Genomic DNA, 13,820 nt, shown 5'->3' with positions numbered 1-13,820 from the left:
GAAAGCAAGCTTTAGACTTTGGATATCCATCTATGATCTAGAGGCTGACCTTTTAACTGTAAAGATATCTGGCTTACAACCTTCAGAATATTTTGACCTATTGAAAACTGTAGGAAGTGAGGCATGTAAAGAAGGATTCCTCCTTTGAGCTCTGTTGTATAGCCTTCAAGTGGGATAGTTTAAAATAAGTTATTCTTAATACGCTTACCTACTGTTAACTAAAATTTTGGGAAGCTTATGTCATGTGAAACATTTTGATGCTTAATTTTTAAATAGTTGTACTTTTGTTCCTGCTGCTTCTCACATATTCCTTTGTGTGAGGCAAAATGAATGTTCTCTGCTCTTTCAACAGAACAAAAGATAAGTTGCCTCAGCTAGTTGTCCTCCCCCAAATTTTATAAGCTGGGTTTATTATTTTCACTGTCACTGTAGAGCAGAACTACCTATAGAATTTATAATTGACCAATTTGCTTAAGAAGCTTTGTTTCTATAATAAAGGAGAAAATCTGAAGTATGTGTGAGGAAACAGAGAATGAGAATTTCTATTAGGGCTAAAATAACTTTTTAAAATGTTCACATTCTGACTAGTAATTATAGTAAATTTCTTACTAATGTACTTGGAGTTTCGTAAAGCTTTTCTTTAATTTTTACTTTGATTTCTTAATTTAAAAAATCTTGTACTCTTTTCTGCATTAATATAGTAATCAGAAAAAGGATTGACTACTGAACAGTGATTACTAATTTTATTAACCCCCTTTATTTACGTCTCTTAATGTAGTGTGTTGGCATACTTACCCAAATTGGGTGAAATCACAGTTCTTCTGACTTGAGTGAGTTCTGTTGCCACACTTGATTATTTGAAATTATACACAGCATTAAAAGTGCTAACAGCATGTTGCTCACCTTTGCTTGCTTTTGCTTTGTTGTCTTTATTTTTTTTTTCCCTCCTGTGGAATAACTCTGCGTTTCTTCTTTCTCAGGAAGATTCAGAGAGGGCCAGGTATTCTCACCGGTCCAGTCGACATTCATATTTGGTTTGTGTTCAAACTGTGTACTTATTCTTTTCCATCATGGCTTTTTTTTTAAAAAAAAAAAAAGTTTGGGTTTTGTTTTCATTTTCTTAGGGAGCGGATGATGCTTCAAGTCTTCTAAGTATTAGCAGTTTTAGAGTCAGTATTTTACATCATGTCTAATGTTAAAAGTTAATCTAGTATTTTATTACCGTCAATGTTAACAAGGTAGTTTATTTTTATGTATTTCAGTCTTTGCATTTGAAAAGAATCTTTGTTGTCACATGTTCTTTGACTATGTTTTTACTGTAAATAGCTCATGCTTCTTTTTTCCTTTTCTACATATATTTCTTTACAGTATATTTTTGTTGCTGAAAATAGACAAGGTGTTTCAGAATTGTTTGGAAATAGATGTAGTTCAATTGTCAATTATTTGAAATAACATAGATCTAATAACAAGTTGTAAGTGTCATCTTTTAGTGTAATTCCAGTCTAATATGATTTATTTCTTTTTTTAAAAAGCTGAGTAATTGTGCTCAGACTTCAGATATTGCCAACTAGTAAAAATTAATTGGGTTGTCTTTAAATGGTAGAGTATTAAGATTCCTACATAAGTTGTCAATTGTCTTGTGGTTACAACTGTACATCAGATCTCATGGTCAGATGTGAAGGTGCTATTAATGATCAAACAGTGGTCTCCTTTAGATAATTCACGTGGTGGGGGTGGGGAAATCTCTTGTTTCTCCTGTCTCAGAAATTCTGCAGTCAAATTTTGTTAAATTAATTAATACTACTGCTGATGCAGTCATCCTTAATCAGTGCCACTTACTGCAGATGAGTAATACTGATTTGTAACTTGGACATTCATTCCAAACTGATGCTGGTGGTTGTCTGCTCACTGTTGTATCTTTTCTTGCACTCTTTATTTTATCTTCTTATAACATCTGTGGAAGAACAAGTAGTAGTACATGAGGATACAATTTAAAGAAGGGTTTGGTATGATGCAAAGTTTGATTTCCTTGAGAATGTGACAGTAGCAAAGACTTACCTGAATGATACAACGCATACCAAAGACTGCTAATGGAAGTATTTATTGTATCTACAGGCTCTCCTGTATCCTCTTTAGGTCATATATGGTGCTCAAGAATGGTTTTGTTGAGGGCTTGCAAACATTTCCCTGGTTTTAGTAGATTTTTGGAATTAGCTTGTCATGGATCTGCATATAGGTCTGGAGAGAGACAAAATAACTAAAATACAAGAGTTGCTTTTGTTTAATTTGCAAGGTGGAGTAGGCTGTTTCTTTGTGTGACTTTAAAAGAGTGATTGTCACTAAGAGGTTTCAGCAATTAAATGTAATCTTTGATTAACTAAATTTTGTGTAAGGTCTTGCAAGTGCTGGTGTTAAGTGTTTCTGCAATTTAGCACACAGATTTTTACCAAATGAATCCTTTGAATCAGGTAGTGTTGACTACTTTGCAAACAGTAAATGGTTTACAGAAAAAGCATGTAAAATATGTGATGTGGTGACACTTTTAAACTTGAGAGCTGGTACAGGTTTGTTCAGATCTGCTCTTGCCTTGGTTAACATACAAAGTATGCTAAGAGAGAAATTAAGAAGTTTTCCCTTGACTAAATTATAGGGTTTGAACCATCAGATAACTGGGCTAATTTTTGGGTGGCTTACTCAGAATTTCTTTGACTGCCTTGGTTATTTTGTGCCTTTCAGTGAATAGAGCTTTTAATTTTTTTAATATATATTGATATATTTTTTTTATAATTTCATTCTTAAGAGTTCTTTGGATGTCAGTGGGTCTCACAGGAGCAGAGCAAGTACCTCCAGAAGGAGAGATCTTGTGGTGTGTAGCCTGGAATGAGCATGATTTGATGTGTTCACATTATAACATTTTCTGTGTCTACTTACCAAAGAAGTAGTTTGGTAAAAGCATGCTTGTTTATAGAAAACAGTAGTAACTGGACTGCTGAAATGATTGAAGTAATCAAATGTTTTGTGAGAGCAAGTTTGAGGGGTCAAAGAAAATGCAAAGTGTTCTGTCAATAAGAAAACAATATAAAATAATATGAATTAAGCCTGGATTATATTAATTTATGAATGAATACAAAATCTAAAACCAGGGAGGTTTTGATGTTAATTTGATCTCTAGAAGGAATTTTCTTCTTGTAATCCTCTCAGTAGTTCTTATGTTGAAAATTACACTGGGTAGTACTCTAGAATGCTATTACTATATCATGTAATGTTCTCAAACTACTGTCAATTTCTTATTTTGTTTGGTGTTTTAAGGAAGTTTAGGATGATACTAAGTAATATTTTGGATTGTGCTTTGACTACTCTGAGAATGGCCAAGTTACACCTGTGAAATTTTAAATGAACTGGGGAAAAAACAAGCTTGTTTTGAAAGTTTAAGATTTGTATGCTTAAAAAAACAATAAACACAACAGATTTTGTCTTTGTTGAGTAACAAGAAACACAGGGACACTGGCTAAGCTGTTATTACAAAGCTGTTTATCTTTGAAAGTTGTCAAATCTGGTAGACGAGCAGTCTCTTTACCCACAGGTGGCCATTTAATCTCACTATTCCTCCTTTATCACTCACTTGCTCCATCTGAAAACACTTTTATCCCTCCCTTCCCCACCTTTGATTCCTCCCTTGATCCCATGATGCATCCTTGCATCCTGTAATGTCTTCCATGCCCTGTGGGCAGTAACCTCCCTCAGTCTATGAGGTGCCCTGGAGAGCCCTCAGAGCATCCTGATGGGTTTCACACCTGGACAGCGGGGATAATTGATGCTCCTCTGGGCTCCTTTGCCTGTGTGGAGATGAGCCTTTTGTCACATAACCTAAAAAATACTGTCTCAGTTTAATACAATTTACCATATGAGAATTTGTTTAATTATTTAAAACTCAGTTACCAAAATGACGTTACATTTTTCACATAATCTACTGTGGTCCAAAACAATCTTGCTTTTCAGAAATTGGGATACTATCAGGAAAAAACAATTTAGATTTTATTAAAAAGTGTTCCAGCCTCAGAATGCCCTTTAGATTGAATAAATGGCATTTCTTTAGGTATAAACTTTCATAATTAGTAGAATATGTTTCCTTGTAACTTCCTTTTAAGTCTTTTTAGTAATTTATTTTTTTAAAAAAAGTTTAATCTTTTTTTTTTTTAACGTCATGATTTTAATGTCTTTTTTTTTACTTCAGTATGACAATGCTAAGGATAGATCTGCAAGATACTTGGTCCCTGTATGTTAACACTTTGCATGTCTGAGTGAAGACTGCTGTTGTGCTTTGTTTTTAAGGTGTAATGACACTAACTAGCTATTTTGAATTATTGATCTCAAAATGTATATAAATTTGTACTGTCACACATTCAGAGTTAGAATAGCAGTATGATTCTAACCCTTCACATAGAATGCACGTATAAACTTTTCCTGTGAGAAAATCTCATGAATTCACATTAGACAGCTGTATTACAGTAAGCACTTTTTAGTATTTATCTGTTATTTCTAAACTCTGTAGTGAAGGGACATACACAGAATAGACTTGGAGGACATACATTTTTTTTAAAAAAGATATGTGTGTATGCATATATTTGTATTCTCAATTTCTGTGTAGAAAATTAACTTAATTAATGGAAAATTATTTAAATCCTGAGAAAAAGCAGGTGATTTGTATACCTTTACTTAAAAAAAAAATTCTTACTATTGTTATGAAGTGATGGTCGTGCATCACATTCTTATTGGTATTGTGCCAAGTAAGATTTGTGTGTGTCTTCTTAAGCAAAGACAAGCACCAAGTACCACTAAAAGGCATTTGTAAGCAGCTGAAAAAGTTGATTTTGTTTACGTAGCAGTGTTGTCTGAATTATCTACAGATAGGCAAACACAATATAGTACTTAAAATAGCCTGTAATGTTAAGCTTTTTTAGTTTATTTATTGGGTCTATATTTTTGTGTGAAATGTGAACACTGGCTTAAGCCAAGTCTACGTTCATCAGAGATAAGGTTGGTTGTAGTTTCACTTAGCAGTTGTTTTAGGCAGCGATAGAAGTATGGCATGTTATTCTAATCAAGGAATTAGAATTTTCTGTGGTGTTTCCATTGTAGATGACAAAAGTTTTAAACCCTTATGTTTGACTTTATTTTAAGATTGAAGAGGCTGTTATATAGTGGTATTAATTTTCTAAATTTTGTTCTTAGAGTCATGCTTACAGTGAATCTTATAGTTCAAAGAAGAAAGCTGCTTATTCCCATAAAGATTTATTGGTTAGTTTTCTACTGTAATACTGCATATAAAGATACTAACTGTGTAGAGCTACATACTGATACAATTATGGATGAATTTATTAGTTTGCTGGCATATACTGACATAAATGTTTTAAGGAAAAAAGGAATTGCTAGTATTGACCTAAATTCTGACCTGGAGTTGAGTGTTTGAAACTCTGCTTGTGGCAGTGGAATCCCATGAATGGAATCAGCAAAATAGAAATCACATTCTGTTGGAGGCCTGGGGGAAGGCTTTTGGAACTATTTTTTAAAAAGTGGCACTTATTTGAATTAAAGTTTATTCAGTCAGGATGGAGATACATGTTCTGTTGTTTATGCTTTGTCCACTATCAGCTGGAGGTATTTTAAATACCCATGTACAGCAGATTGAATAAACCATAAACTCTGATGTTATCCCAGTGAACTGTTGAGAAAGGCATGTGGATTACTGTGATCTTCCAAACACTGTTTTACAAAGTTCAGTGTGAAACATGAATACAGTGCCAAGAAAATAAATATTTTTTTATACAATTTTTCAGCAGGTTTTGGCACTGATGAATTAGCCATTGTGTCAGGGACTGGGGGAGTCAGAGCAGCAGTGGACACCTTTGTTGAGACAAAGCTGAAATAATTTTTATATTTACTCATAATTATTTGTATTGCAGCACTTCCCCGTGCTGTTTCCCTGTTCCCTCAGTTCTTAAAAAATTAACAGGAATCTTTCTGCCTCCTGTGGCCTCTTGAGATATGAAGCACTACATTCTGAAAACTCTACTTTTTGCCATGTCTTCATCTCTTTGTTTTTCCTTCTTTATATATTGGGGTTTTTCCTCACATATACATATAGATGCAATTTGTGTAGGAACCATCAAGACCAACAGAAGTAAGCCAAGTGTAATCGCTAGGCTTTCAGCACGTGCACTTGGTGTAAAGAACAGCGGTAGGGTACAGACTAATGCTGATCACATAAGCATCCATCCCTTGTTAAATTCTTAGGCATGTCTATCGTTCTGTCTCCCCAAACGTGCCGATGCAGGATGGTATCTAGTGGAAAACAATTTTCAAGCAAATAATTGTACTAATTATTAGCAAGTTTTGTCGATTTTTTTTTTTTTTTTTTTTCTTTCATGCTCCACTTGTCATGGTTTAGATAAACTTTTCAGGGTTTTCTTACTTATTCGAGAGAAATTAAACCCCAAAACTATTTACTGCTTTGGGCATGGCATTAAAAATACAGTTAATGATGATATACAGAATATATAAGTAGTTCTTGGGCTTATTTACGCTTTACTCGCTTCAGAAAGTTATATGGATTTTCAGTCAACCATTGGGATTTTCTTTACATCGTTCTGTACAAGCTCTAAGCTTGGGAATGTTTGGGCAATGTTGAGATGGAACTTTTACAAGATGTACAAATGCAGTCTTTGTTTTCTCTTTTCTTTTTTTCCCCACACAGAGTGGAATTTACTATGATCAAAGAAACTATAGCAGCCTTAGATATAGTAAACCAGTTTCTTCCTACCATACTCGGGTCTGTCTCCTTTTCCTATATTATTTTTTTTAATGTGTATAAAATACATACTTGGTTTTGCTTACTTATGCTATATGCAGCAGACTTGCCTCTCTTTCTTTCTGTAACATTGCAAATTATTACAGTTAGTAGTAGTTACAATTGTATTTCTTGCTTTAAGGGTTGGCTTTTATAAAATGAATGGATAACATGCAAGTTATTCTGTTTTCTGCATATGTGAGGTTTAAATTTTAAATAATGTTTCATGATTGCTGTATGATATAAAGAAAACAACTAGCAGCTGTGACATTTGCCTTTTCAAAGTCCTACAACAAAAAAAGTCTTTAAGTTTAGCACCAATATATTACTGTAGAAGAAAGTGTAGTACAAAGGATAAATCAGTGGTCTGTTGTGAGACAGGTAGTATCTTCCTGTACTTGGGGCTACTGTCGTGGTCAGCTTTGAATAACTACCTAGAGGAAATTGATGTGCCTTTTGAAAACGACTTAATTTCTTATAATTCTCTTCTACGCATCTTCTGATAAAAATACTAGATTGCTTTAATTAACATTTTAATTATGATTTCAAAGGTAATAGGTTTTCTTGGAGTGTTTATCATTCTTAAAGCTCCTGTCTGTTACAGAGGTAAAACTTAGCATTTTTATTTATAGAAATTTTGGGGAATATAGAGCAATAGATTAAAAAAATAATGTATATAGAAAAAAGTGTTTCTGACTTTTTCTATTCTTCACACTACAGTCATCTTCTCTATACAGTGATCCAGTGGCAACAACTAGAAGTTACAGGGTTAGTACGATATAATATCTTATCTTCGGATGTTTGAGTGACCCTCAGATGTAAAATTACGCTTTTCTTTATAGGTGTCTGCTTCTGTAAACACTGGTTTGATAAGAAGTATCAGTTTGGTTCGTAAGCACCATTTGCATGGTTGCTTTTAATTTGTATTGTATGGCCATGGGGCTTGGCAGTATTACATGAGCATTGTTTTCATATTTTTAAATAAAGCTGCAGCTTGTGTGTATTGTTTTGTGGAGGCATTCAGCTTGGGGTTTTTAACATCATTAAATTGCCTCTTTTAAGTATTTCAGTAGTTGCTGGTTTGCTCATCTGTTTACAGATAAGCATAAAGTTTATGAATACAGCAGTGATGCTGAAGAGATTAACAAGAAGTTAATCCAACCATACTAAAAAACAACTGCATGTATAATACTAAAAAAAGTATTTAAATAAGTTAGGCATTTGAATGGGAAAAATCATTGTCAGGAGATTACAGAACTTTGTGGTGAATACACTTGAAATATTTTTAAGTAAGATGTCGTATTTGAAGTTAATAAAAGGCAATAGGATGAAAATCTAATTGCATCTTCACAAACTAAAAAGTATCTAGAAGCACCATACAGATGGCTAAGATAGCTCTACAAAAAGTTGTTGTCTTTAAAATGTGACATGCGTACCTGATACTTTATGGCTTTTGCTGCTACAATAGTTCAACTTATACTGCCATGTAGAGTCATACTAAACATGTGTAGAAAACTGACCTATTCTTATGTAATATTTTTATAGAGCTAGTGAGATCTTCTGAACCTGGATTGCAAGCAGAGATAGTTTACTTCTCTGGCTTTGTGCGTATTCTCAAGGAAATATTAGAAGATCCAGTGAGACAACAAGACTGTAATGACTGCTATTATACATAATAGTATATATATAATACATATAATATAGATATTTAATATATATATCAGTATATAATTCTGATATACATATAATTAATTCTACTTTCGGCTAGCAATCCCTTCATAGGTAGGGAGAAGGCAGCATGAGACTGTAATTTTTATTTTTTTTTCAATTGTCTTGCTCAGAACTGCTTTTATTATCCACTGCTGAAATAGATTTCAGCCTTGCACCTTGAGATATTTTCCTTCAGGAAAACTGGCATACATGAGCACAAAGTAATAGCGCTTCAGTTCCCAGGGTGTATTAAAACTTCTGAAGGGTTCAGAACAGTGAAAACCAAATGGCAGTTTAAATACTTATTTTTCTTCTGAAAATTGTTAAGATTTTGTATTTTCAAAACCAATTTGGCTATTTTTTCAAGGAAATAGATTTATATTTGGAAATAGATATACCTAATAATAGGAGGAAGTGTTGCTGGAAGCTTTCACAAATTGTTTGTTGTTTCAAAAAGTATAATGTTGACTGGAATGTGCACAGATGGGATAAGATGGAGTACAGTGCATAAGAATTTCCATGTATGTGTGGCATAATTACTCCTGAGACTGAATGTAGATGGTATTTCCTTCCCTCTTTCTCAGGCATCGTTGTGTGGTGATGGATTACATAGCTCGTATAGTTCTCGCACTGTAAGTGTAATAGGCTTTTGGTTTCTTCCATTATCTTTGTTTTCTGGAGACAAAAATCTATGAAAATTGTGAAAATTTCCTTCATAACTTTTCTTTAGCCATCTGAATACAGTTACTCTTCAAGAGCAAGCTCAGTTCGAAGTAGTCCTGTGGTGAGCGTTCCTCTTGCATGATTTGCTGAATGCTTTGATACTAACGCACAACACTGATGATCATTTTACTGACCAACACACAGACTTGATTTTTCAGTTCACATCAAAAAAATTCAGTGTCAGAGATGTGATTTTTAGCAAGATGTAAAGTTTTAGCAGTAAGACAGTAAAATGTAGAAGCAATAAGGAATTTGTTTTTTCTAAATGTTTGTAATGTATATAATTGGAAGCAGTTGGAAACCGGAGTATAGTGCGCAGTTGGAGTTGTCACCTTATGCTGTAGTCGGGGCAGCCATGTGAAACTCACTATCATATGCCTGCAAAAGTCTTTCAGGGAAGAGGACTAATGCAAACTTTGTTATATCATGCAGTGAGAAGTAACTGGCTCATTTTTGCAGTGACCAGTATTTGAAACGGAGAGAAATTTGTTTCTGAATCTGTATTGTGCTGGAAGTGTCATTCCGAAGATGGCTTTTCATGCTGCACAGTAACTTTTAAATAATTCTACTCTGTTTCTACCACAGAATAATTGTCTAAGTTTCTTTGGTACAGCTGCTTATTTGTCATGGTAGACAAAAAAGCAGATGAGTGTTCTGGTATGGGTTAAACTGAAACGGTTGGTCCTTTTTTAATTTTTCACATATTCTTAACATTTCACATATTCTTAAATCTGTTTTCATTTGCTTAGTCTCTATAATAACATTTATCAGATACTGTATGTTTTTAGCTACAAGAGATGTCAGAGTGAATTTTTGAGGTTGTAGGAAAAGGGGAATTTTGCTGTTCATTAATGAAGTTCTAAAACCTAAGAGGTATTAACATCCACCTGTAAAGTCTCTCAAACTGTGAAAATACTGCTTGTCTCCTTAGTTTTTCTTAACATTAAGAATCATTCCTGAAGTACATTCTTTATACGTATATAGGAACATACGCATACCAGGTATCAGTATGTATATTTGACATCAATAATGCCAATGTACTATTCACTCATACTAATGAATGATTGAGTCCAAAATATTGGTTTAATGAAATAATTCTGAAAAGCTGATGAAGTAAAAATCTTACTGCTTTCACTTTCTGCTGTTTCTATGGTTAATGATTTGCGTTCTGTCTGGGTAGTGCATTGGAAATTTGCTCAGTAGTTACTGGAAATCGAATGGAAAAGTAGGAGAGAATATGGAAACTGCAGAAAACACTGGTGAAAACCTGAATAATTCTTAAACTGAATCGGGATTAAGATGAGGCTACATCACTCATGTACATCAAGTACAAAGAAATAAAGAATTATTTTTTTAAACGGTGAAAATTGGTTAAGGGCAACATATTTTCAAACTGTTCGTTTAAGTATTTTCGCATATAATCACTTTAAAGCTAAATATAACGTTCACTGTAAATCCTGCATTTTGAAGTAGAACGTTATCAAGACAACACTTTTGGTAAACCTACTCTTCTCATTAAGTACTATTTTTAATACATATGATGTTTTCTCAGTTAAATATTTGACTTAAATGCCCATGGCAGTTGTTGTTACTGTAATGTGCTTAGATATATTTTGTCAATTTTACCACTGATGTGTAGCGTTAGTGTTTTTTCCTCGCCTCTTTACGTGTCTTTCTTGATGTACAGCTTTGGGGAGTAAGTTTGCCTTCTATTACAAGGCCTCTTAAGAGTTTTGAATGACAGGAAACTCAGATAATATTCATAACTAATAGTGTTGGGATTGTATTGATTTGAAAAAAGACAACATTTATAAATAGAAATGTTTTTTTATTTATCGACTTGTGATTATATAATCTTTTTATGATCTACGAAGCTTTTTTTAAAAAAATAATTTTTGTAGCTTGTTTGGCAATCTGTTGGTGCTAAACCTTTTGTATCTGGAATGCTTGTATTTTTATATTACTCCGAATGAGGAAATTGGATCAATAATAAATGTTGATTGCTTTTAGTTACTGTAAACTGTAAGAATAATAAACATGGGGAGTGTTTAAAAAACAATGCATATGCATGCTCAAGTATTTGTATCAGTGCGGCATGCGTTCACGTAGACACTAAAATAGCGAAACTCTAGAAGTGTGTTTAAGATTTTACAGCTGTTAAACTGTTAGAAAAGCAAGAATAAATGGCAATAATGGAGATTTAAGTTAGGATTTCCTGTTTGGTTTTTTTGAAATAAACTTTTGTTCCTTCTGTGGTATCACCTTCAGTTTTTTCACCCTTCTTCTTGTCTTTTGAAGTCCTCTGATTTTTCTGATCAAAGTGAAACTGCTGCTGACTATTTTAGTCGTTCCAACCGCAGGGGAAGCATTGTTTCCGAGGCAGATGATGTCCAAGGTTTGAATAGTGTGAGTTTAATGCTTGTTGCTATACTGTGGTGAAACTTACTAACCATGGATTTTCTTTTCATACTCTGAAAGTAAATCCTGTAAAAGCATTCAGAGCTATTTAATGGCACATAGGTTTGTTGAGGAGTTGGGGCTGGTTTTTGTTTTAAAATATCTGGAGTCTGAATTTTTAAAAAGCATGCTGGTTTATTTTAAAGGGGATTTTGCCTGTTGCTAGAAGCATGTGTCAAATGTTAACCCTTCACATTTTTTGTATGTGATAAGCTTAAGCATCTCTTAAATGTAAAATATTGGCATGTTTTTCTTAGGGAATTATCAATGTGTATTTTTGGTGTGTATTTTATGAATAATACTGCTTGGTTTAGTGACAAAAATAAATACTTACAACTGTGCCCTTGTTCAGTGCATTTTAAATGTTCGTTCATCCAAGATGAGATTTTGTCAGGATCCGTTACTGGAGCACTTGTTGGCTGTGCTCTTGCATTGAATCCCAAGTCAATAGGGCGTGTTACAGGAAAATTATCATGACAACTTCCCTGTGCATCCCTTCAGTCTGAACGTTGTTTACACCAAACCTAGCTGCCTTCTCTTTGTTTCTGCTGTAAGTTCTAGAAATTCTTGCTACTTCCAGTCAAAACTCCCGTGTTTAATAGTAGCGAAAAAAAGGGAAATTTCTGGTTTCAGACATCTTTGAAATAATAGTCAGGGTTAGTATGTGCAGTAGAAAGTAAAGCTGGGAGAACTGGGCCTATTTATTTGGGCAAAAGGGGATGCTCTTTGGTGATGAGCAGCTTGCAACTGCTTGATTAGGTGTAAGAGCCAAATTCTTTATACTTCTGCCAAGCAGTGCTGCAAGGACCAGCAGCCTCGCACTGCAGCTTAGGACGTTCAGACTAGACATTGTGAGAAGCTCCACGAGGAGGTTAGTGTTGAACTCTGACAAGTGACAGCAATGCTGGAGAACCTCCCTCAGGAACTGGTGAGACTTAGCTAGATAAAGCCGCAGCGATTCTGCTTTGGGTGGGAGGCTGGGCTAGTTGGCTGCTAGAGTAACCCCTACACCCACCGGTTCTGTGATTCTGCTTTCAGATGATTTAATACTCTTATAGTGCTGTGTAACTTGTGCATGGTGTTTAGCCCCGCTCAAAGCACGAGAGACCATTTTTCCACTTCAAATTTTAGCTTTCTCTCTAATAAACATGCTTTTCTGAAAATAATGCCCTGCTAAAAGAAAACGTGGAGGCTGAGACGGGCAATTAAGCTGCCTTGTCAGTTGCTTTTAGTATCATCCTCATCATTATATGTATTATTAAATTCCAAATTTATATTTTGAACTGGAGACTTCAGATCATTTGGGTTCTTCTCATCATTTTAGTATCACAGTGGTGACAAATATTTGCAATTTACAGTTTCAGTACATCATTGGAGATGGTGAATTTGCTACGGAAATGTGAAACCACAATAGAAGGAAAAAGAAAGATCTCGTAAAGCAACATTTGTTTCTACTGTGATTGTAGCAGACTTCCATGTCTCTTCTCCCTGGGCTTGGAGAAGAACGTGTGTTCTTGGGAAAGCAAGATATTGAGATACCATACTCAATGTATCATACTTGTTTTTTTAAAATATGGTGACATGTTAAGGTCTTGATTTAACTCCACCTGTTGTGATTCATAGAAATGAAGAAAATACAGAGATCTACAATATAACTTTGCAATATTAGAGTTTTCTAAATAAGAAGGGGCTGTGGTAGTTGTTTTGCTTAGGCTTCAATACATAAAATATGAATTGAAAGTATTTTTTTAGGTTGCTATTAATTAGTGCACTTCACTTAGGGGCTTTTACCTGAATTGGTTTTGTCCTGATGTAACTGCAGGTTTCAGCAAGAAGATCGAAGGAACAAATGGGGTTTTAATAACTAGGACGTTCACGCTGGTGTCACTGATTGTCTGAAATGCACTTGCATGAAGCTTTGTGTTTGTTATGCCACCAAGTATTGTAGTCACTACCCTGTTGAAATTTAAAATAGTGAAACATGTTTTGTTTTCAGTACTTTAATACGGATAATGACTTTTTAAAACCTTCTAAAAAAAGGTTTCTGGCTTTTTCTTTACAAGCATTCATTTACTTTACAATT

The 13,820-nt window shown here is 34.2% G+C and overlaps 1 protein-coding gene across 8 annotated transcripts in view; it reads left to right on the top strand.

Moving 5' to 3' along the window:
• The window catches only part of LRRFIP2 (LRR binding FLII interacting protein 2), a 57,943-nt gene that overhangs the window by 23,796 nt on the left and 20,327 nt on the right, over positions 1–13,820 (top strand). The window contains exons 5-14 of one of the 8 annotated variants that reach the window (XM_055707258.1): positions 981–1,034; positions 1,125–1,169; positions 4,235–4,276; positions 5,233–5,298; positions 6,755–6,829; positions 7,568–7,615; positions 7,690–7,734; positions 9,142–9,189; positions 9,288–9,341; positions 11,549–11,686. The exons of the other annotated variants lie outside the window; for them this stretch is intronic. Coding sequence (XP_055563233.1) covers positions 981–1,034; positions 1,125–1,169; positions 4,235–4,276; positions 5,233–5,298; positions 6,755–6,829; positions 7,568–7,615; positions 7,690–7,734; positions 9,142–9,189; positions 9,288–9,341; positions 11,549–11,686 — 615 coding nt within the window. The remainder of the gene's footprint in view (positions 1–980; positions 1,035–1,124; positions 1,170–4,234; positions 4,277–5,232; positions 5,299–6,754; positions 6,830–7,567; positions 7,616–7,689; positions 7,735–9,141; positions 9,190–9,287; positions 9,342–11,548; positions 11,687–13,820) is intronic. 8 annotated transcript variants of the gene reach the window in all.

The sequence above is a fragment of the Falco cherrug genome, chromosome 4 (assembly GCF_023634085.1).
Source record: "Falco cherrug isolate bFalChe1 chromosome 4, bFalChe1.pri, whole genome shotgun sequence".
In the NCBI taxonomy this organism is placed as follows: domain Eukaryota; kingdom Metazoa; phylum Chordata; class Aves; order Falconiformes; family Falconidae; genus Falco; species Falco cherrug.
The sequence above is the reverse complement of the archived record's forward strand: the minus strand, read 5'-3'. Positions and strand labels throughout refer to the sequence as shown.